Source organism: Solanum pennellii, chromosome 4, assembly GCF_001406875.1.
Source record: "Solanum pennellii chromosome 4, SPENNV200".
Classification (NCBI taxonomy): domain Eukaryota; kingdom Viridiplantae; phylum Streptophyta; class Magnoliopsida; order Solanales; family Solanaceae; genus Solanum; species Solanum pennellii.
The window spans coordinates 1026158-1051562 of NC_028640.1; the positions used below are offsets into that span (position 1 = coordinate 1026158).

Genomic DNA, 25405 nt, shown 5'->3' on the forward strand with positions numbered 1-25405 from the left:
CTAAACATGCATGTTGATAAGTCCTCTTACTTGATTGGGACATGAAAAATTATGGCAAATAAGATAAGATATCAAGTTGGAAATGATTTTGTGACAAGCACTAAACCAAGCATTTGTTTGTTAATTGGGACATGACAAAATTATGACAAATTATAAGATGTCAAGTTGGAAATAACTGCAAATTCCATCACATGTACTTAAAGCCCCACTATGAAAGAAAAAAGAAAGAGTTGGCAATAGAGATGATTTGCTACATCTAATCAAGAAATTGAGAAGAGATAATTATGTGCAGCCAAAAATACATATTTTACAAACATTATTGTTCTCAAAGCTGGTCACTTACTAATAAGAAAACCACCAGCATTATATGTTAAACTTAATGTGTGCCTTTTTCTTCACAACAGAGTCTCATCGACATAAGCTGCCACGACGATAAAGTTAGGATTTTGTTGCTCTCTCTCTCACACACACATTAGAAAAGAGGCATCAGACAGATTGAATTTCGAAATAATGATTTAACTACCTCTTGCCTTCCTCTAACTTTGAAGAACTGAACTTGACATTAACCAAATCTGCAGCAAGTCGTGCAGCAGCAGATGCACGCTCTGCAGCAGAAATAGCAGAACGGGCTCTCTCCAATACATCTGATGTTTCTGGTCTTGTATCCTTTTTTATATCGACTGCATCTGCCAAAGTGCTGTCGCTATGTGATGGTTTATCTATATTGGCGGACCATAGAGGTGCTTTAGTAACAGAGGTTGGAGAATCAAGACTTTTAGCTCCTCGATTGCCATTTGGAGACGTCACAGGATTTTCAGAAGTTGGTGGATGACCACGAGTGTTTGGTTCTAGAGATGCCCGAACAGGTGCAGCAATTTGCTTTGGTCCATTCTACATCATGAATTATTGTGGCGGCAAAACAAAGTCAGATCAATAAACAAAAAGCCACTTAAAAGTCCAATAGACGCATTACAAATCTAAAGAACTTGATCCTTACAGACATAAGCTTTCAACTGTGTTAGCATAAGACCAATTACAAGACTTTAAACTCCTCCATTTGCAAAACATGCGTGTATATTTCAGGGAAAACTAGGTCTCAGCCCCATGTCATAGCATAGCCGCGAAATTTGTCATTTTTAAGTTTGTGCATGATAAAGATTAGACCTTTCATTAACATAGCACACAAGAAAATGCATATATCAATCTTCACAAGAAAATAGAGATGGACCAGGAACCATACCCCTAATTCGGACATTTTCAAGCTTATGAACGACTAAACATTCAAGACACATTAGAAGATTTAACAAAGGAAAGTACCAGAAGGTCCTCCGGCTTTTTACTTAATTCTGCTTCTGTGTAAGAAGAATCCCATTCCACGTTGTACTCTTTTGCAATTTCCTTCAATACATTGAGCTTTAGTTCAGCTGATGGAGCACCAACTGAAAGTTTCTCTACAATCTGCATATTCATATAAATAACCTCAGCTTAATATAGACAACCATGCAAGAATATCATTAGCACAATGAAGAAGACGAGAGCGTAACTGTACGGTTAACACTTGTATCAGGCCGAAGCTCAGATGCTGCGGCTATAAATTCCTTTCCGTATTTAGCTGCAAATAGATTCCTGACATGCAATAGATCTGGCAAATCTGAACATCTTGGAGCTGCAAAGATTATACTTGCAACAGCTTCCCGCAATTCTGAGGGGCATTCCCTGATACACCAAAAGAGATAATTACAAGATTTCATTACAAAGAGCTTTTAGATTATAGAAATGACTAAGACAAACTATAGTGTCCACTAGAAAAATGCAGTAAAATGTGAATAAACCATTTGGAGTGAGTTTGTTGAATTGTGCAATGATCTTGGGCGTATTTATACACCTAAGTGCTGCATATTGTCCATGTTTAAGCTTAAGTTCCGAGAATCAACTCGTGTATATCCATGTGTTTGATGTGGGTAATCTAATATATGTGATTATACATATTTTAGGTTTAAATGCAGTAAGAATCGACCCAAATGACAACAGGAGCAAAAGTCGAGCATTATGGACGAAAAAAGGCACGTGGGCAGTGAAAAAAGGGAGTCCGCAACGCAGGAAAACCCCTTCATGTGGAGGGCTCGCCAGGACTGTCATCAGACTCCAGAGGACAGGAATGCCAGTCCCCTGCTAGATGGAAAGGAGGGCTTCATGCAGCTGGTACTCCGCATTGATGGACGTGGCGCGGAGGCAGTGCTTTAGGGTGTGATCTTTTTAAAAGTCAAAACCAAGTAGGAACAAGGGGTACTTCCCACCACTATAAATAGAACCTTTGGACGATTTTGACGGGGGATCACTTTTGGGCTAACCACGCGACAGAGAGAAGACTACAACACTAGGGTTCTTACTTTTCTACTCTTTAATTTTGCATGAACAACATCAGTTCTTGCAATTTTGATTAGAACAAAAGTAGCCAATGACTAATGACCTGTGTTATGGGTTTATGGCTAAAAGCATGATTATTTAGTAGACGATTGATTCGAAAAAGTTTGTTTATCATATTAGTTGTTCTTATATTCTTGAGCTTGCTATTTTATTGCTTAGCTATCATTGAAATAAATCTATATCCTCTTTTTGAACTCGGAAGAAGGATCGTGAGATAGAACAAATAATATAGGGAGTAAAGAACCTTTAGTCTAGAAAAAAAAATGATTTGCAGCTAGGGTAGGAATATACCTAGATCCTCTTGGTTACAAAATGGGAAGCATATAAATGTGTTCGGAATGGTTTACCACATCCACGCTCAACGATATAGGTGTGAGGTCAATCTAGATAGACGACTAGAGGCTCGAAAGACCATAATCATGCCATTAACCCCGTAAATCAACAACTAGATAAATGAACTAGTCAATGAATTGAAATACTGTACATGATTGGGAATAAGAGACGTAACCCAAGAATATCTATCTTATAGTGATCACAACCCTTGCTTGCTTTTCGGTCTTTCAATTTACTCATAGAAATAAATAAAATCCAAAATTCTCTCTTGGTAACTTCAACACTTGTTTACTGTTGCAGTATAGGAATTGAATAGATTCTTGCTGAATCACAAGCCTCTTGGGTACGATAATCCAGGCTAAATCAGTTTGTACTACTTGGGCGACCACATACACTTGCATGTGTGTTGGGATTCGCAACACGCAACTAACTAGAAGAGAAGATGTAGCTACTCTTGCTTAATAACGTACTTTCCCTAGTGGCACCTTACATCCTTCACCTACCAGGTCAAAATGACACGATGTTATAGCAACTATTTTGGTGGCGAACTTAGACTTAAGCCATTTATAAAGGAACGAGGTCACTAGACCTCAATAAAAAGTTCTAGTTGACCAAGGATCACATACCTGTTAAGTTATAAATTTTAACTGACCAAAAACCACATTGGACCAAGGTGCATGTAACACAGTTATGTATGATGGTTTGATCTACACAAACCTCTATAAATGCACCGTACATAAGAGGTACCACTATGATGACTGAGGTCACTGGAAAGAAAACAAGATAAATCCAAAATTACATGGAAGAAGTCATCTCAAAATACCAATAGACTACAGCCTCTTGAAATATATGTGGTCTTGACGAACAACAAAACACAAAGTATATGCATAGTCGGGTTTGTTGTGGGACACTTGCATTAGGTAGATTGTTTTAGTTTGGTTAGATTTTGCATGTCAGGGTAGGGATAACATGATATTAGAAGAATCTCTAGTTCAAAAGAAACCATAATTTGTTCGAATTTAGAAATTATTGAGCATTTTAAAGAAAATGAACACACATAAAGCAGAATAAATATTGAGAATATATATAGCCAATCTCATCTAGTTCGGGATTAAGGCATTATTGTTGTAGAGACGAATGCGCTTGCAAATAACATTGGTCCTCAAGGCTGAGATTAAGTCGAATTAGAGTAAGGGTGGTTGTTAGGAAGAAGAGAAGGCAATAATGGAGAGGAAAGATGGTAAAGCCATCGGTCTACCATGTTATGTCCCAGCCTCCCAGGAGAAGTCATTGGTGAAAATTTGAAAGGGCATTCAACATTTTGGCTAGTTATGGGTGTGTAGTTATGTCCTTGACTCCAACCAAACAATTACCTTAAAGAATTAAATAATCTCTCTTATGGTTACGGAATTTAAACATAGTTTAGTTGGTTTCAAATATAATACAAACCCTCCTACTCTTATATGTTGTATTACAACACAAACTTGGAAGGAGGTACTGCTAGCATTAATTGAATCTACAAGAGACTCTTTCTAGCATTAATTGAATCAACATACTGGAATAGGGTCTTCGTCTATTAAGCAAAAGAAATGGATAATAAACGCTTTAAGGGATACACGCATATTATTGACAGCCTCAGTTGATTGGTAATCACATGAGAAACAAAGACGCCATCTCAATTCATAATATAAGGACATAGACTGTTTGCCTATACAAACCATCTCTTGATTTCAATTCACTAAATAATGCCATCACACCCCGGACCTAATGAGTAAAGAAATTTCATTGCTTTGAAAAAAAGAAGTACAGAAAGAAAGAGCTTACTTTTGGCTTTCAAGGATAGGGACACGGGCATAAACAAACTCGCAGAACAACTCCAAAATCTCATAGGCAGCCCATACATTTTGCTCGCGTATAATATGCTCAACCTGAATGAAGTTAATACTAGTTAGAGAAATTCCTAATGGAATGATCAACAAGTAAAAATATCTCAGAATTTCTACCCTAATTCGAGCTATGGCTTCCTGGCCTGTTTGCAGAAATTGGGCTATCTCCTTGCGCATAAGTCTGAGCTGTGCATCTCTCTTGTTTTGTAATAATTTGATTCGTGAGATTGCCAAGGTCAAGCACGTCTTGCTACAAAGTCATCCACCAATATCAACAGTTACATCCACAGGTAGCGTCACAAGAATATAACAACAATAAGCCTTGAGCCTCGATAACTAGTTTGATTCAGCATCTTTTTCAATTAGTTTGGCATATGAATCCTCATTAACCATTTTTTTAATAACCATGGTGTCCTTGTTAGGTTTCACGCACCTCAACTAATTCCATGGGATACCTTCCACCTCCCCCAACAGGTACCAAGTATCAAGTAACTCTGTCCACTAAGGCTAGGACAAATGGAAAGAAATTACCTGTTTATTTTGTCCACCAAGGCTAGGACATATGAGAAGAAATTACCTAATGTTTGTTTATCCTGTGCTGGGACCATTAGAACCCCAGGGTTCATAGTTCTCAACTCACATCATTGACCACAAGCCCAATGTTTAACCATCTCGACTATAACTGTAGTTCTTGCTTTTGATATCTAATATTTGGTTGTTCTTGTTCCTTTCTTGTAGGATTTGCACTACTTCCGCTACGTTTTTTCCACTATCTTTTTATTCTTTGTACTTAAATTTGCTACACTTGAGCCGACGATCTTTCGGGAATAGTCTATCTACCTCCACCAGATAGTGGTAAGGTCTGTATCCACTCTACCCTCCCAAACCCAGGACCAACTTCATTCAATGCTCAATAATTCGTCTTTACAGACTAATTAGGTATTCTCTGACACTACATATTTTCTACATTTTCTAACACAGTCACTAGAATAATTAGCAAAATCGGATTTTAACAAAATATTGAAACAATATACTCCAAATCTAAGGAGATCGTTTATGTTTCAACAAACACAAAATCACATCAACACAAATCATGCATCTTAAAAGCTGTCTATACCCTTAAATTGCACAAAACCCAAATTTGGGGCTTTACAGATGAAACTTCTAGAAAATTGGAAAAAAAAAACCATACACAGATCTCTAGCCTTTTTTTCTAAAATATGAACAGAAAAATTCAAAATAAATTCTCGGATTCGATAATTAAAACACAGAACAGTTGAGAAATGAAGTTGATTGATAGTTTCAGCTAAAAAAAAAAGGAGTTTTTGACTAACCACTTTGAGCCTTGAAGTCCCCTGTTGAAGAGTTGATTCAGCATCGACATGAGTCGAAGAACTCCACAAAATTGTGGCAATTGCTTAAATATATATCGCAATTCACAATTTTGTTAAGAATTTTGATACAAATTGGTGATCATTGATCTATGAGTTCGAATGTTAGGTTTAGCTGCGCTGTTAATTTCAATGTCCCTAATGTAAATGATGGAAACAAAGTCAAATTTCAAGGTTTTAATCAATCTATTGGATTTTTATTAGAAAAAGTTATCTGATACCTGTTATAGTAGAATATAAATTTCAAAGAATAACAAAAATCATATTTATAAGTTATAGCTATAATTTATTTAATTGCACTTTATAGCAAATTTTACATTTGTTATGAAATTTTTTAATTTATATAATTCGCTATAAACATCCAAATATATTATGACCTTTGGGTTTGAAGAAATATTAGGTCATTGCTTATCTTTGATGGGAGTTACATGGAGTACTATTATATTTCGTAGGCAGAAATTGTTGTAGCTCAAAGTTACAAAATTTTAAAAATGAATTTTGTAAATAAGTTTTGTTTCGAGTGGTTATTGTTGCAAAAGATCAAAGAGTCTAAATATGAAATTTTGAGTGATTTGATGTAATTTTTGAGATTTTTTTGAATAAATGGATGTTCGAATTTAAGAAAGAAGATGAAGTTCAGTTTTTTATATATATAATATTGTGTACGAGTGTATAAAAACCTCTTATAATTTTGTATGACATTATATATTGGTGTATAATTATTTTTTAACAAATTTTGAACATTTTGTAAAAAAACATAATATGCAAATTGTGTATATTGTTGTATATCGAAGGTATACTATTGTATATTAGACTAAAAACTTGTAAGGTAAGTAATTATATTTTTACAATATAATTAGGTAAACTATATATTTCTGAAATCTTCCTAAAAAAACTGTATCCAAAACAATCTATAGCATAGTAACTTCATCCCCTAGCATTTGATTTTGTTTATATTATGAACCTATTTGCAAGTACAAAATTTCCTAATAATTGAAATTATTTAAACTTGATTTTGCAAAGGTGATTTTAAGCTTGATTTTACTCTATGAAAAAACTATTGATAAACATATTTGGATGACTCTAAAAATGATTTTCCAACTTGAGAAGCGAATTGATATACCTATATTAATGATTAACATACGGCATAAATGTACTTTTTAACTTTGCTTCACTTGACATTTATGTCCTCCAACGTCTACGGGTGTACATAGACACTTAAACTATTCAAAAGTTAAACAAGTAGACACGCATATAACATGACATCCTACGTGACAATATGCATTTCAGATGACATCTTACATGTATTATGTTATATAAGACGTGCATGTCTAAAACAACAACATATATACTTAGTAAAATTTCTCTAAAGGAGATCTGAAGAGTGTAGAGTGTATGTTGACTTACCACTACCTCGTGAAGATAGAAAAAATATTTTTGAAAGTCTATCACCTCAAATGCGTCAAAACTAAGTAACAAAAAATAACAATAAAAGAAAAGAATAACAATTAATTAAAAAGCATTATAAAGTCTACATAAAAAAATCTAAGTTTTTCAATTATTACTACTTATCCTAGGGTTAGCCCCATGATGAAATCAAGCCTTGTAATAGTCCATTTGGAATTTTGTTTCAGTATTTCACTACACTTTTTCATATGGATCTAATATTATTTGTCGATTAAGTACATAAAAATTCTTTTTAATAGCAAAAAATGATGAAATCTAAACCTATCGTCTCTTAAATTGTTAAAGAAGATATATATGCTTTTATGTAATTACCTCTTCAACATAATACAATTTCACTTGAAGTAAAAGTACTTGAACATTATCAATAGTATCAAAAATAACTTTAGGACTAATGTGCCAAAGCCAATTGTTCAATACTTCCTCCGTCCGAAATTGTTTGTCATGTTGCGCTTATCGAAAGTCAATTTGACTAATTTTCAAAGGTAAATTAGATCACATTAATTCGATATTTTAAATAAAAAAATTAGATATTCTAAAACTATATGAAAAGTACTATAAATTACAATCTTTTGCATATTAATATGATGAAAAAATACATCTCAAAATGTTAGTCAAAATTTTTATAGTTTGACTCTAAAAATAAAAATCATAACAAATAAAATCGTACGGAAAGCATAGTAGTCAAGAAAAAAAAAGAGAACCTCAAAAGGACAAAAGAGTCTAAACTTTTCAAACATTTTTACTTCATACCCTAGGGTTATAACCTATGGTTTTATTGTTATTTTTAAAAATGAAATAATGCCTTGAATTCCAACTAATTATAATAGCCAATTTTGGAGTTTTCACTATTCAAAGTTCATGCGAAGACTAAGCTATATATAGAACAGATTAAAAGTAGCCCCTATAAACAATAGGATAATAATTATTAATAAAAGAAATGTCAAAAAAACAATGTTTTTTATAAAATAAAATAAAAAAGTTAAAAACTTTATAATAGTCAACTGCGCATGAATGTGGATTAATCTTTTGACATTTAAAAGGGTACCGCTTATCTTGAAGTTTTTCAACAAAATATAATAGTAATTAACAATGATGATTTATAGTACTTTATAATTTAAATGTAACTTCTAAGTACATAAATTTTATTGAAATAATATTTAAAATTTTATGCGAATTGACATTAAAAATTAATCTATTTAACCCTCGTACTTCTAATCAGGTTACATAAATTAAAATAAGGGTGGGGGTACTTCTAACTCCAATTATACAATGCTTCCTCTGTTCGATATTATTTGTCATGATTTTTATTTTTACAGTCGAACTATAAAAACTTTGACTAACATTTTAAGATGTATTTTTTCATCACAATTAATACGCAAAAAACTGCAACTTATAGTGCTTTTCATATAGTTTTAGAATATCTAATTTTTTTGTTTAAAATATCGAATTAATATAATCTAATTTAACTTTGAAAATTAGTTAAATTAACTTTCGAAAAGCGCAACATGACAAACAATAACGAACGAAGGGACTTATTATTTTTTAAGAAAAATTCTTTTGGTCAGAAAATTTGTCACAATTTGTCTAGACTGGTAGCTTACCTATTAGTTTTATCCTTTTGAATATTTTTACCTTTTTAACTTTAATGGAGTACCTTTTAATTAGAACATGAAAAAAAGATCAGTTTATTTTAAAATAAAAAAATATTATATTTTTTTAATGTTTTTACCAAATTTTTGCCATTTAGCATTACCCTATTTTTTAATAGAGATTTTTGATATTGCAAAAAATTGAAATTAACAACAAATATAACTGATAAAAACAACTTCAAACCTTGATGAAACTTAGACAATTCTTGTGCTTTCACTTGGGGATTAGAGACTTAATTTCGAAGTGAAGAAAATAAAAAATTTAACAAACACATTATTTTTTTTCTTGGGAAAATGCTTGCTTATCTTACTATTCTTTTTTAACCTTGTTGAAGTAAAAATAAATAAAATTCTCTATGGAATAAAAAGAAAGTTAAAAGTCAACCATGTTTGTTGAGACTTATGAACTTAGCATCAAGAATTGCTTTAAACTATTAAAGAATTTTAGATTTCAAAACCAATTTTTATATAGGCATAATTCTTAATAAGATATTTCAACAAAAAATAAGACATGGTTTTGATATGCTAGCAAAGAAAAATGATTGAGGATATATTATGATAGAAAGAAAAAGACTTGTCACTAAATATTAAATTCAAATCAAAGACACATCAAATCTTTTGGGAGCCCATTATATGGATTTCAAAGGGTCTCTAATTCAATTATAAGGCCTATAGAGGTCACATAAAGCTAAAAAGTCATATTTATGGGGTTTGCTCATGCTTTAATTTTATACTATGGTCATTATCTCCATCTCATCAAATAAACTTAGGAGAGAAATTTTTCGTGAATGGTTAGTTTCATCCATAAACTTTTGACAACTTCAAAAACACATCTTTACTTGCTTTTAATTGAACATAAATACACCGCGAATCGATCACATGACATAACAGATGGTCTTTAACTCTTGTAGGAGAGCACGACTCTTAATAAAAAATCAGAAGCGTTGAAAAGATTCCAAAAACTTAATGAGAATTTAGGGATGGCAAGATCAGTGGTGTATTTAAATTTAGTTAGTCAAGTTGAAGAGTGTTGTTAAGATAATTTAGAAACAAATCAAACTATTCACGCTAAGTTTATGAGTGTTTTCGATACTTATCGTGAGACAGGAGGAGTCACTATCATTCAAGATCTTGTAGTCTTAGTATCTTTGAAAGTTACTCTAAAAAAGGGATTAAGAGATGATCATGAAATATATCTCATTAACTTTTGAAATCCTTCACTCTTTTGTTTTCTTCCTATCAACTTAAAATGTTCACTTATATTACTTAGTGGGTTTACACACGAATTATAAAAAAAAAATCGGTGATCTAAAACCAAATTTGAATGGAGGCCTTAAATTTGAATATATATATATATATATATATATAAAGTTTATTATAACTAATTATTTAATTTTTTTTGAGACATAATATTCATAATTTGTCAAACTTCTAATAATTCACTGTCAAAGAGTTTGAAAACTAATTCAAATTTAATGAAAATTATAAAGGAACAAGTTTAACATTATTTTTTAAAAAAACTATTACATTGAAGTGGGAGTTTTACTTCGTATACACCCAAAGGATAACGACTGCGTTTTCCTTGTCATCAAATTTTTTTTTTTAATAAAGAAAGAAGTGTTTTTTTTTCTTTTACGCTCTCCTCATACTACACTAGATTTTATTATTATTATTATTATTATTATTATTATTATTATTATTATTTGAATTTGAATTTGAATTTGAACTTAACCTGAAATCTCACGATCCTTAACCTGCTTCACTAAGTGACATCGTTGAGTATAGGCTTCTAACGAATATCTTTTGTTATAATTAGCGATTTCGAAATTCTAAAAATTATCACTAACCACTCAAAATCTTGTCAAGAGCTCAAGAATTGCTTGATGGGAAAATTACAAGGGGGAAGAATAAGGCATACAAAGGTCAAATTATTAGATGGTACATCTTAGGGTCTAGTAATTAAATGTTAAATGTAGGCACATTTGTTGTATTAGCTACTAATTCAATCACTTCCCCTCTTTATTTCCTAATAACAATGTCATATACTCATATATATATCATGCCATGCTTCAAGTTGAAATGATAATTAATTATGGTATTATTTCAATTTATCTTATATGGTGTGAGTCATCAATGGGAACATAAAATGAAGAGGGTTTGTAGTTGCTAAGATTATCCAGTGAAAGATTATTAAAAGAAAATAATAATTTTGAAATTAAAAAAGGAGGGAAATATTTTGTATTAATTTGACGTAAACATCCGGGCTATATAAATCTTTTGGAGGTCATCTTGATATGGGTGCACTTAAGTACATGCAATGACTTCCATAAAAGCAAAACAATATTAATGATAACAATGATTATATATTTAAAAAGAGAAGTATAAGTTAATTATCTTGGAAGGGTTTGGTTATGAAGTGATGTTTGATCCATCTTAGACCCAATCTATTTTGGGTAACTTATATATAAAAATCTTACTATTTAGGTTCACGTTTGTTTGCAATATTATAGATCTTACTAGATCTTGAACTTTTGCTACATGTATTTGGGTCCTCTAGATACATGTTTTTTAGATACATGAGGTCTAAATTAGGTGTAATTTGATTAAGATGGAATGTATCCAAATGAATTCGCATATATCTGAATCTCTCGTTCACCTATATAGCTCCTATATCACTCGTCACTTTCCTCTCTTTCTCGCTTTTCTCCTTCTATATAATATCCAAAATACATGTATATAGTGTATCTCGTACACATGTATATAGTATATCACATGTATTTGTGATACGTAGACTATCTTGTTTGCCTCCCTCCTATCTCTCCTTTTCTCGCTTCCCTCTCCCCCTATTTTAATATATCTGATAGCAAATACATGTATATAACTAATTTGAATTATAGTATTAAACTGTTAATTAGTGAAACAATATATTGTTATTTAAACTATATAAAAAAATTAGTAAATATAATCCAAATGTTTGTCAAATTAGATCGGTTTTCCATCTATTTTACCCAAGCAAAATTTGGATGAATTAAATCTTAACTCAATAGTTAATTTGATTCATTTTAATCCATCTAAATTTAATTTAATCTGCTCATTTGCCTCCCTAAAAGCAAGATAATAAAACAAAAGCAACTCTACTAACTTATTAATTAATTGCAATAAATAATCTAAAACAGTCCTATTTGTCCACAATCTCACTTCTATCTTCCTTTCAATATCTTTTTTAAGATTCGATCAAAATCTTATTATTTATAGAACAATTCAAGAAAAGAAAATTGTATTATGGCAAAGCAACATATGGATGTTCATATCTAGAGTATAATATTATATTTTTGAAAAAATAAAATAAAATAAGGGTTAAATATAATGTCATGATCTTAGTGCAAAAAAATAATAATTAGATAATCGACTAGTAGTTTAGTAATGAATTAAAAATCGAACTAAACAGACTTAAGCACGCATACACTTAAGTTTAGATATTCCAATATCTCCTCTAATTACTATTTTAATTAAGATTTTGTGATATTATATGTTTATAAATTATAAGTTAACTTTAAGCCTAACGTACGGTCGATAATGATGGACAAATCCTTCTTGTAACACCATGTTGCTTATACATAAAATTAGTGTTTTGTGCTAATCCTACTTAAAGCCTAACCATATAGATCTTCACCAAATGGCTATTTCTAGTACAAAGCAACTCTATAATCAATTATAGATTTTTCTAATCACAATTATATTAATTATAACATATGGTCCATATTTAAAGTTAATACAATAACTAGAATAACGTACTCAAATTTAAATTTGTAGTACTGCATTCTCTTTCTGGCTTATCATCACTTCTACGTGATAGGGAAATGATCAGCTTACTTTATCTTTTTTAAAATCCGTTTTTAAGATTTCACTGAACATGTTGTTTTTATTATTGTTGATCAGAAATGGATAGTGTTTACGTAGTCTAACTCCTATTTTGAGTAAGCAGAAAATAATTGGATTTGATAGATCGTCAACTCAAGAAAACATATCAAGCTGCATCAAGTATATGTATATCTAACTTGATATTAATATTGTAGAAAGAAACAAATTTTAGCTTTTTTCTTCTTTGATATCCGATATTCATATCCGATCAAATTCTCCAAAACACAACATAACCCAAAGCTCAAATCACATCTAATTAAGAATGAAAAAAAAAACTTATCAATATAACCCAAGGCTCAAATCGCATCTAATTAAGAATGAAAAAAATACTAATCAATATATTAAAAGATGGGGTATCAGGTGAGACACTTTGCACAACATATAATCAATTTTACAGTTGGTAATCATGAATTTTAAGGAAGATGATATTTATTTAATAAAATTTAATTTTATGTTTAACAAGTTTTAACTTTTGATATTTAAATGTTTATCAATTAAATAATAATAATTGCTGTTGTATTTTTATTAACAAGTAACCCAAATGGTGCTTTTGATTTTTCAATCTAAAAGTGAGTGTTGAATCTTGAATTGACCCTTTGAATAAAAATTGAATCTTGAATTGATTCTTTGAATAAAAGTTGAATCATGAATTTTGAAATAATTACGACAAATCTTAAATAAAAAATTAAAAGAATATTTAAACGTTGGATTTAGGATTGAATTTTGAAGTTAGACTCACTTTTGAATTTAAAATTAGAAAAAAGACAACTCTAACTTGATGCCAATTATTCTTTACAAAATATTCAATTTTGAACTTAAAATTAGAAAAAGACAACTCTAACTTGATGCCAATTATTCTTTACAAAATATTCAATTTTGAACTTAAAATTAGAAAAAAGACAACTCTAACTTGATGCCAATTATTCTTTACAAAATATTCTTATTGGCGTTAAAATTTAATCTCTAAGATAATGAAAACACCAAGTATTTACATTAGTTGAATAAAGTCATAAGTTGATGAGTGAGTTTTGAATTTTAAATTTTGAATTAATCCCTTAAATAAAAGTTGAATCTTAAATTTTGGAACAACGTCATAAATCTTAATTATAAACTTGAATTAAATTAAATGAATATTTAAACTTCGAATTTAGGTTTGAACTTTGACGTTAGAATTCAATTTTGCAATTTGAATTGAAAAATGCAATTCTAACTTAGAAGCCAATGCAGTTATACAACTCTAACTTTAAAAAATGTTGAGTTATTACTTAATTTAGTGTTTAACAAATTCAAATTTTGTAATCTTTTGTGTATATGAAGTTTAGTTGAATCGACGATATAACTAATTTTGATTGAATGGAAATAAGGTATAAATTTGTAGAAGGTGTCAACGATTTTTTAGACTATACTAGAACCTTTTCAACTTAATGGCTTGGTCAAGTGTTATTGTAAATGAAAAATTAAAGATTATTGTGCGTTTTGGGAATACATAAGAATTTTGAATTAGCTTGAAATCTTATTGTATAACTTATGACTTCTACTTATTATTATTATTTTCGTTCAATTTCGAAATACTTTAAAGTAGATTTTCATGTTGTGTTGATTAAGAGGATATTTAGTAAATATATTTGTTGTAATCTAATTGATTGTTGACCGTTCTTAAAGCTTAATTTAGCTAATTAGAATGTGTATATTGTTGAATTGAATTAAAAAGACATTTGGACTGTTGCAAAAACAACAATTAAAAACCAATTTTTATTTTTATTTTTACACAAAAGAAAACAATTTTTATTTTTTTTAAAAAGACGACCTCATGAGATCACTATTTACGAATTAAATAAAATTAATAAAGTATAGAGATCGCATAAGAAACTTTTTAGCAAAAATAAAATATAAATAAATAATAAAATAGCGATCTTATGAGATCTCTTTTTATTTTAAATAAATAATATATCGATCTCATGAGTTCTCTTTTTAAAAATAAATTGGTCATCTTGTGAAGTCTCTTTTTGACGGCCTCATGAGGTCTCTAACGAAAAACGGCTACGTTTAGATATCCAACGTTCAATTCACTTTTTCTGTATTTATTTCAATTTCTTTTATAATTTTTAACTAGTAGTAAATAGTCTTATCATAACTAATGTAATAATAAGTAATAAACATCTCTATTGTCAATACTTATAATACATTCTATCAATATTGTTTTTGTAAACTCTATGAAACGACCTGCTAAAGACGCTACCTTGCCAAATCCACTTTTGAGATATAGTGGGTATATTAATAACTGATTAGAATAATGCAGGTATTATTAATGTGACAATTAGTTATAAGTGAATTATATACTATCTAATATATGAATTAGTTACACATGTATAACTTATTCCACCTTCTTACTCTATATAAAATAATATTTTTTCTGTCCCAATTTATGTATCACTTTTTCTTTTTTGAGAGTATACAATTTAAGTTTGACTGAGAATTTGCGCATGAAATTGTCAATTATTTTAAATGAAATTTATATTTGCAAACTACGTAAAAAGTACTATAAGTCACAATAATTGTTAATTCAAAATGTTTAAAAAATCTATGAAAAATTTACAGTCAAAGATAGACTTATTTAAATCTCAAAATTCGAAAAATGCCACATAAAATAGGACGAACGGAGTACATAGATCCCCTAATTACTTATACATGTATTAGTTATGCAGATTTCTAAATTATCAACCAAACATACTATCAGTTTTACACATTAATAACTTATTTCTTATCTACCTATAAAACGTCGTATAAGTTATACAAAAAATTAATATCTGAATATTTTATTTCTTATTCAACTACCAAACGACCGATTATTTGCAAACTTGGACATCACTTATGCTGGTTGAAGGATATATAAAGGGACACAATTGTACATATATTCTCCCTCATATCACTAACACTTCCACTAATCACCATACATATATATATCAAGAAAACTACACTACCTTACTTCAAAAATGGCAACACTTCCAGCAAGAAACTAAGTTACCACGAAGGAAATGATACACGTAATGATCAAAAAGTGTCCATTATCTATCGTCATTGAAGTAAAAAAGCTCGAAAATTGTTCGTAGATGTGAAGAAGATGAACCAACAAATATAATACTACTATATATACACAATAACGAATAACAAATATATATTCCCATTATCTGTTCCACTTTCATCAACCCTCTGTTTTTTTTTTTTTGGTACTATTCTCTGCCAAAAAAAAAAACAATCCATAAATAATCTTTCGTATTTTACTGTGCATATAAATAGTTGCTTAATTTATCATCATTATCGTTATCGTAATCATTATCATCTCTCACTTTATGAGAAAATTATCATTTTTATCAACAACGAGTGCTAATCATTCCAACACGTTGTTTTTCTTCCCCAAATGGACTCGTAGTGTGGTGATATCAGCAACCAGTAGTAATGTACCACGATTACAACGATCCAAAAAGATCGTCGTAATAATGGGTGCTACTGGTTGTGGAAAATCAAAACTCTCTATCGACCTCGCTACTCATTTCTTCCCATCTATCGAAGTCATTAACTCCGATAAAATCCAAGTTTACAATGGTTTAGACATTACAACAAACAAAATTTCAATGACTGAACGTTGCGGTATCGTTCATCATCTTCTCGGAGAGTTCAAATCTACTGAATCACAGCCGGAGTTTACCCCTTCCGATTTCCGATCAGCTGGAGATTTCAGAATCAACGAAATCGTTAATCGAGGGAAAATCCCTTTTATTGTAGGTGGGTCAAACTCATTCATCTATGCTCTGTTAGTAAAACGATTCGATTCACGATTCGACATTTTCGAATCGTTAAATCCGGTGAGTAAGGAGCTTCGTTACCAATGTTGCTTCATCTGGGTTGATGCTGTTGCACCTGTATTGAATCAGTATTTAGATAAACGAGTTGATGAAATGCTTGATTCGGAGTTGTTTGAAGAGCTAAAAGAGTATTTCGAGAAAGAGGGGTTTTCCGATTCCGGTTCCGATGGGATCCGGAAGGCTATAGGAGTACCGGAGTTCGAGAAATACTTTAAAGGGAAGATATCGTACGAAGAAGCAGCCATGGAGATAAAGGAGAACACAAGGGTATTAGCAGAAAGACAGGTGAAGAAGATAATGCGGTTGAGAGAAGGTGGATGGAACATACAAAGAGTGGATGCAACAGAGACGTTAACGGCGAAAATGGTGTCGGAAAAAATGGCCGGCGGCGAGAATCCGGCGAGGAAAATATGGGAAGAAGAGGTACTGAAACCAAGTGCCAAGATTGTGAAGCAGTTCTTGTTGGAGTAGGTCATTTTCCAGCTATTTCCAGCTCTCAATTTTTAATTATTTTTTTTTAATTTCATCTTAATTTAATTTTTTCTTTTTTGAAAAAAAAAATATAGGGGGTAAATTGAGTAAGAGGGCTGAACCAATATTAAAGTCAAACTCGTGATACTATGATTCGAATTATTACAATTAGTTGATTCAGCGAAATATTTATTGACTATTACTTTTGAGGTTCGCTCCGAGCAAAGTAGAATAGATGTGATGTTGATAAATGAGGTACAAAATAGTGTTTAGTTTTTTTTTCTATGTAAAGCTAAATGGTTTTGTGTTTTCTCACTCAATTGTTTAAATAATTTACGGATTTATATAATTTGGGGGTGTAATTTGTATAATTGAAGTTATTTTTGCATAAATTCAAAATAATAAATTTATACAAACACAAATATATGAACTTTAAACAGTTATACAAATTAATTATACAAAACTACATTTTACAAAAGTTGTACAAATTCTAAATTATCAAATGTGCGAATTATATAAACTCGAAACTCATGTTTACATAATTATCACTGAATGTTGATCGAATATGAAACTAACTAAAAACTATAGGTATGATTATTAATAACTAGTATATATTTGCTTAATTATGTAATTTCTTTTTAATTCAAGTCTCATATGTATCATTGTATGATTTCGTTAAAGTAAGAGGCATTTATAACTCTAGAATTATCATTAAGGGTAAGTCTAATTCAATAGGTGGATGGCAAAGTGTTTTTATTTCGTAAGACTAATGTGAGAGATGGACTATATTAGGTATTCAGAGAGAAAGAAGTAAGTCGAAAAAGTCTTAAAAATGGTGATCACACTAGATATAACACATCTATAGCTTACAAGCGACATTACGCTAGACTGAAAAACATGAAAATTGAGAATTATGCTAAAAGGTTGGTAGGTAATCAAGAGGCGTCATGTTCTCTTATCAATATCTGTTACTTATTTCCTTTGTATCAGTTATCATATTTTTTTATTATTACTGCATATTTTTTTCTTAATTGTTTCAAATAAACGTTCTTTATTAGTATATTTATTTTACATACTTAATTTTTAATATAATTATTCAAATTAAGAGTATATCAAAAATTTTACATTCTCAAGATAAAAGGAATAAGATATGTACATAAGAGGAATTTTTACAAGTTTTTCCAAACTAGAAACAAATTCCCTTTAGAAATATCAAGAAGTTTTTATTTTTCATTTATCGACTCTATTAAAACTATATATCAAAGTACTCCAAATATATCATATATTTATATAAATATATACATTTTTTTATTTTTTGTATAAAAGGATTTTCTGACGTTTGACCAAAAAGTGAATTAACTTTTTAGAATGAACTGAAATTCTTGGATTTTAATTGGGACCCACTCATTATTCATTATAATTTGTGGGACATCTGACAAATAGGACTGTCCTTCGTACCAATTTTCTCAACAAGGATAACCAATGCAAATGGGACAAAAAAATAATTATTCTAATATTTATTTTTCAAAAAAATATTATAGGAGTAATTTATATCTATATTTGAAAATCTTTGTAATTTATACCTAAAAAGGATAAACAAAATTTAGTGTGTATTCATCTATATTTTTTAACCCGTGTGATTTTAGTTTACGTGACACTTTTAACTTTTCGTTATTGAAACCTTTTAATTTTGATTGTATATTTGAATATATATTTTAAATTTCTGATATGTAATTTTAGTCTTGATTTTCGACTTCTATCCATCTAATTCCATCCATAAACCCAAGGGTTTGGGCTTAAGCAGTTGTTGCTTTGTTTCGATTTATTTATCTTGTTTTGACTTTAACTTATTGTCGTGCAGATGACCGTGCCATCTTATTGTTGTTACAATATTTTTGAATATAAACGTTCGTTTGTTATTGCTTTGGTATTTGTTGTCATGTTTCTCTTCACTATCTTTTTTATTTTATTATTGTTTTGTTTGTTTAAACTGAAAATATGTGAAAAATTATTCGTATATACTCTATCTTATTCAGGATCTACTTTTTAAAATTTTACTAAATATATTATAATCGTGTGATCTAATATTGAACATGCATTACAACCTAATTTTAGATTTTCTTTTTGAGAATTTGACCCTCACAATATAATTCAATATAAAAATTATATACTTTACATATCTTTTATTCACTCAATCTATCAAAAGATTCTTTAAATCTTAGCATACACAATTTTATACAAAAATAAATAAATAATGAATCTACATTATATTGGGTATAATCTTGTCTTCTTTACTTGGTCACAAAATAATGCAACTAAGGTTTTGCCTTTCTTATTTTTGTCTATAAGATGGATGGATTTTAATTTAAAACAAATATTTTACAATATTTTTTGTTTGCAAATAAGACAAGATTATAATCCATAAAAAATTTTTATATAAACATAAGTTAAAGGTTGGGTGCTTTTTTAAATCAATGGTGATTTGACGTACCAACCTGATATCAAGCATAATATAAAAGTTCAATGCATTTAAATTTTTAATATTAAATTTATATTATTTTAAAAGAATGAATTTGTATATCTACTCTTAATAATTTTAATAAATTATATTATATATAAGTTTATATTTAATACTACCGAATATACTGAATTCACATAAGCTCAATACCAACAAGTTGCATCCGTTTCTGTACAAAAGAGATAAAAATATTAATTTGAATATAATTAATTAAATTTGTAGTAATATTAAAATAGAAATTATATTATTCATATAAATAAGAATTTTGGGATATATATTTCAATTATGCACGATATTAATTTAACTGAACATAAAATTTTAGAAAAAAGACTTTTTAAATTTATAATTTTAAACAAATCATAATATTTATACTACTATAAAAATATGTCAGTAAGAATGTGCTTGATTGGCAAAAAGATTGGCAAATATTTTTTCTCCAAGAAAACAAGATGTTTAAAAATAAGGAGAATGATTTCCTTAATAAAAATAGGAAAACAAGTTGAGAAGTGATCTCTCATAATATTTGGCTAGATCATATATATATAAATAATTTTAGAATATAATTTTTTTTTTATATACGCCGAGTTCACAAGAAAATAAATTTAAAAAAGGACTTGGTTCTGATAAAAATATTTTTTTCGTACCTAACACACCCTAAAGTTTAAAGCTAATTTTATTTATTAACATCAAAAGAATGTCACAAGTCTTTAATCTAAAAATGTATACATAAATGATAGCTTATAGAAAGACAATTTGAATGCTAGATAGAGTTTAGTTGTTGAGACAATTGTCACATTGCTAGTTATGGCTTAGGAGGGACAGCTAAATGAACCAAAAAACTAGTGAAACATCATTAAAAAGCATAATGGAAACTTCATTGTCTTGGTACAAATTGCTATTCAATTCTTATTTGAGTCCCAACTTCTTGTAGTTAACATCTGGTAAATGTGGGGACCTAGATCTACTTGAAAGGTCTTCATCACATTGCTATATTCAAAAATGTGTATATGCTATGCTTTGCTTAGCCCTTAGGCCTCAATTCACAACTATTCTAAGATCGACAGGTCGATCCTTCCGTATTAAGTGAATGCAGAATTTCATTGACTTGAAAAGCATCATTGCTTGTTAGTCCTCTCAATATAATCAATTTGAAGGAGGTACATCGCGTTCATTCTACTACCTCCACCCCACCGTCCTCATTCAATATGATCCACCGACTCTGAAATTGAATTGTCGTGGAATAATTAGAGCTTCTAGTTTTAATTTTACAAAGTAAGTTTGTTTGATGAGAGTTCAAATTGGTCCACCCATTAGGATTTAAATTTTGAAGTTTCTAATCTGACAACATATCGCGAAGGGTGATCAATTGAATTTTTTTTAAAAAAATTCTTAAATTATGTTCCAAAAGGTGTTTTTTTTTGTACTTTGTATGGTTGGCTATAGCTTAAATAGGTAAGCTAATAGGTAAGACATGATCTAATCATAGAGCATATAGAAGAAGTAATGTATTTATTGGGTCCCAATTGATAGAGTAAGGACCTATATCCATGACTTTAACCAGCTCATTTAATAGAGATTATTTATTTAAGAAATGGACATTTATGAAATTGAAATGTTACATTTCAACAACCCTTCAAGGTACTTTAGAAATGGACATGTACATGCTATGTGACATTCCATAAGTTGACTAGTGTTGGGCTCGAATTCGAAAGGTAAGGTTGGTACCTACCTTAAAAAAATGGAGGCTTGCCACTTATTAGGAGCAAAGTCAGGTAGGATCAAATAATTAATTTATTATTTTTTAGATAAAAATTATATTATTTTATATATGTTTTATTGAAAAATTAAGAAAGAGCAAGTAAAGTGTTGTTGAAAATATTTAAAGATATTCTTGAACCCCATTTGATAATTTCTATGCTAATGTAAGTATCTTGAACCATTTATAATTCCTAGCTAATATTGTTAATTAGTTTCTATCATATTTTGTACTGTTTTAAAAACTAATTTGTCTAATTAATGATTAAACAAACCGGTCACATTTCTTGATTTGTTGATCTTTGTCATAAAAAATGTTTTTTAGCGTAGGTCATTTTGAGCCTCAACTAATTTAGATTCTCATATAAAATGCGTTGGAATAATAAAATTTCCTATCAAGATTTTTTTTTATTTTTAGGGCTCAAAGTCGAAATCTCTGAACCTATCTCGAATCGATAAAACTTTTACACTAATTTGGGTTGTAGTCATTGTTGTGAATGCACCAAATGATATAGTCTTTTTTTATTCACTTAGCTTAAAAGGAAAAGGAAATCACCTTATAAATAGAGGTATCAAGTTCAAGCCGTAGGTATGGAGAAAATTTAATTAGTAGCTGTCATCCTCAAATATGTCTTACAATGCGTGATTCAAATTTAATCAGAACTTTAACGCAAATTCCAAACACCGAGCCAAAAATGAAAAGATGAAAAGGAAACAACAGGCTGAATATGCTGATCACCACATGGGACTTAATAAACCCAAACTGACATATATATAACTCCACAACTTGCCTAATGGTAATTTATAATTGGTACTAGCCACAAAACTTAAATCAATGTACAATTTTAAATGAACATTAATTGAGTACGACCTCCAAGTAATTTTTTTTTATTGTATGAAAATTTATATAAAGTATTCTAACATTCTTACTTAGTTAGATTACCTAATTTTTACCCCTAGATAATTTCTACAATGAAAGAGACAAATTAAAGTCATAATTAATAACACTTTCCTTGGCACTCAAAACTTGTTTACTCATGTATATCAAATTTATAAAATATTTTAACCACTACCTTATCCTTAATTAAATGTAGTACTTATCTTGTTAAATAAGTATAGTACTTATCCAATTTTTTGTTGATTACATAATATTCATTTGAAAGAAAATAATTAATACTTTTTTTATTATACAAAACATTTAACATATAGATGTAATGTGTGAAAAGAAGATGCACAAATATTTTAACAAGGAGGTGTTAGAATTGACTATGGCAGGGATGAGGAGATGAAGAGGTACACTAAAAAAGTATCGAAACGAAATGATTAGTTAAATAAGACATGAAACACCTCCATCGTACCAATCGAAGACGTGATTATCTTAGATAAGAGAAATGAAGGCTGAGGATTAGAATAGAAAATTAATAGACAGTTGAATATTGTACTATTAGTATTACCTATACTACCAATCTTTTACTATAAGCTATTGTTTTCTTTGTTTTTATTATCGATCACTCTACCATTATCTTATTTTTTTTATTTATATTATCATTTGTTATACTTTTTTCCTTGATTATTATATATACTATTATTCATTATTACTATCATTTTGTTCTTCATTGTTCTTGCTTTATTTGAGATGATGCTATATAAGAAACAGCTTCTCCACCTTTTTATAATAAGAATGAAGTTTATGTACACATCATCTTTTCTGTAAATATTATTTATGTGATTATACTGAATATGTTATTATTATGGAGGTTACGAGGCTAACAATAAATTTGTTATGAAAATGATATAAAACATGACAAAGACAAAAAAGGGTGGCATGCGTGTAACACTAAGGAAAACTAGTGTTAGCCCATGCCTTAGCCAACTAGCCACAATATATGAAAATCATTGGCTGAATTTGGACATGCTTTGGTTAATTAACCAAGTTTGTTTGACTGTATAAGAACATAACATTTTCTTTAAGACATCCATCACATGTACACATTTTTATATGCTGACCATATAATAAAACAAATTAAGAGAATGATGATTGAATAATTATATATTTAATGGGAGATCCAAAGATAATAGTGAAAAGACAAAAATAATATCGAGAAAAAAGTGAACTAATCAAGTGCCTTGGGAACATCTCGAATTAAATCTTGATAAACACAAAAAGGAGAAAAAAAAAAAGTAACTTTCACGTATAGTAAATAAAAATTCATATTTATATGCTATAAAAATTTTGTATTATTATGCTTCATTGTAAACATAATATGTATAACTCGCTATACATATACAAAAGAAAGCAGTTGTATACAAATTAATTGTATAATTTGTGTATGTATAAAACGAGAAAGAGAGAAAGATAAAAGAAAATTGAGTAGAGAAATATTTATATTGTATATTATAAGTTTATAGGAAGAAGATATATGTATTTGCAAGTGTATATACAATTTTCTCTCGCTTTATACAAATAGAAATACAATTTATACATTTCGTTTCTATTTGTATAAGCGATAGAGGCGAGTGGCGAGCGAGATCTGGGACAGGGGAGAGAGGGGAACGAAAATATATCTATATATACAATTTTTTTCTCGCTTATATAAACAAAAACCCATTTTATACACCTGTATTTATATAAAAGTGAAAGGGAGCGAGCGAGAGATGGAGCGAGAGAGGGAGAGTGACAAACAAGAGTTTGAGGGAGAGAGGTGACTAACAAACAGTTTGCTCATGTCACAATTAAATCAAAGTGTGATTATGACATTTAATTTAATTTATGAGTTTGTCATTATACATACAATTTTTCCAAAAAAGATATCCCTTCTATACTTGATAAAGTAACTATCGGATTTAGATCATTTCACGTTCGTTAAGAAATATAATAAATATAAGATATAATTTATTAAATTACTTATTTTTTATTAGATATTTTTTAAAAATTAAGCACAATTAAAAGAAATAGTTTTTTAATATAAGACTAACTCTACTATCTTTATTTTTTATCTTAAACTTCTAAACTCTAAAATAACACTTATTTTAAAAAAATATAGTTAAATCACACTTATTATGAAATAAAGAGTAGTAATAATTATCCGCAATGTATCACATCAACATAAAATATAATCAGTACAGGCTGAATTTTCTACACCAAAAATAATTTTTAACAATAATTAAATAACAATATAACTTAATTATCGCTAGTACTTTTATAATAATTAATCGTACATATTCGACCAACCTTAATATGGTTAATTCAAATTTTATAAATTATTAACTTCAAATAAATTTTAAAAATTCATAAATTTAAAATTTTGACTCGTGTATTAATATACGTGAAATTAACAAAGTTTGAGGTTAATGGCTTGGAAGAAAGATGAGGTGGGTTTGAGTCAGTCCGCGTGCGTATCCTTTGCGCATGATCCTATAAAACCCATACTGCCTCATAAACATCAATTTTTTTAAATATAAAATTATTGAAAATTAAAAAAATATTTATTAATTTGACTAATTAAATTTATTTACACTCGCGATTATAGATCTTATAATATGATTGAAATACATTTTTGTTTCTACAAGAGTTTGAGATCACTTGTTATGTCATGTGGCAGATTGGGTATATCTAAATTTAGATAGTCAAGTAGAGAAGTGTTTTTTAAGACTGTTATTAGTTTAGAGATGAAATTAATAATTTGTGTCAAGTTCAGAAGTATTGTGAATACTTCTCTCTTTT

The 25405-nt window shown here is 29.3% G+C and overlaps 2 protein-coding genes across 2 annotated transcripts; one reads left to right on the plus strand and one right to left on the minus strand.

Annotated features, from left to right (window-relative positions):
• Positions 1 to 211: 211 nt before the first annotated feature.
• Positions 212 to 6203, minus strand: LOC107015786 (IST1 homolog). Its single transcript, XM_015216195.2, has 6 exons — positions 5981 to 6203; positions 4764 to 4896; positions 4585 to 4688; positions 1545 to 1716; positions 1318 to 1458; positions 212 to 891 (listed from the first exon to the last, which is right to left on the minus strand). The coding sequence occupies exons 1-6, from the start codon at positions 6028 to 6030 to the stop codon at positions 520 to 522; spliced, it is 972 nt and encodes a 323-aa protein (XP_015071681.1). The 5' UTR covers positions 6031 to 6203; the 3' UTR covers positions 212 to 519.
• A 10104-nt stretch (positions 6204 to 16307) lies between these two features.
• Positions 16308 to 17679, plus strand: LOC107017324 (adenylate isopentenyltransferase-like). The gene has a single exon (XM_015217580.2). It carries the CDS (start codon positions 16425 to 16427, stop codon positions 17406 to 17408), a length of 984 nt encoding a protein of 327 aa, XP_015073066.1. The 5' UTR covers positions 16308 to 16424; the 3' UTR covers positions 17409 to 17679.
• The last annotated feature ends 7726 nt before the right edge of the window (positions 17680 to 25405 follow it).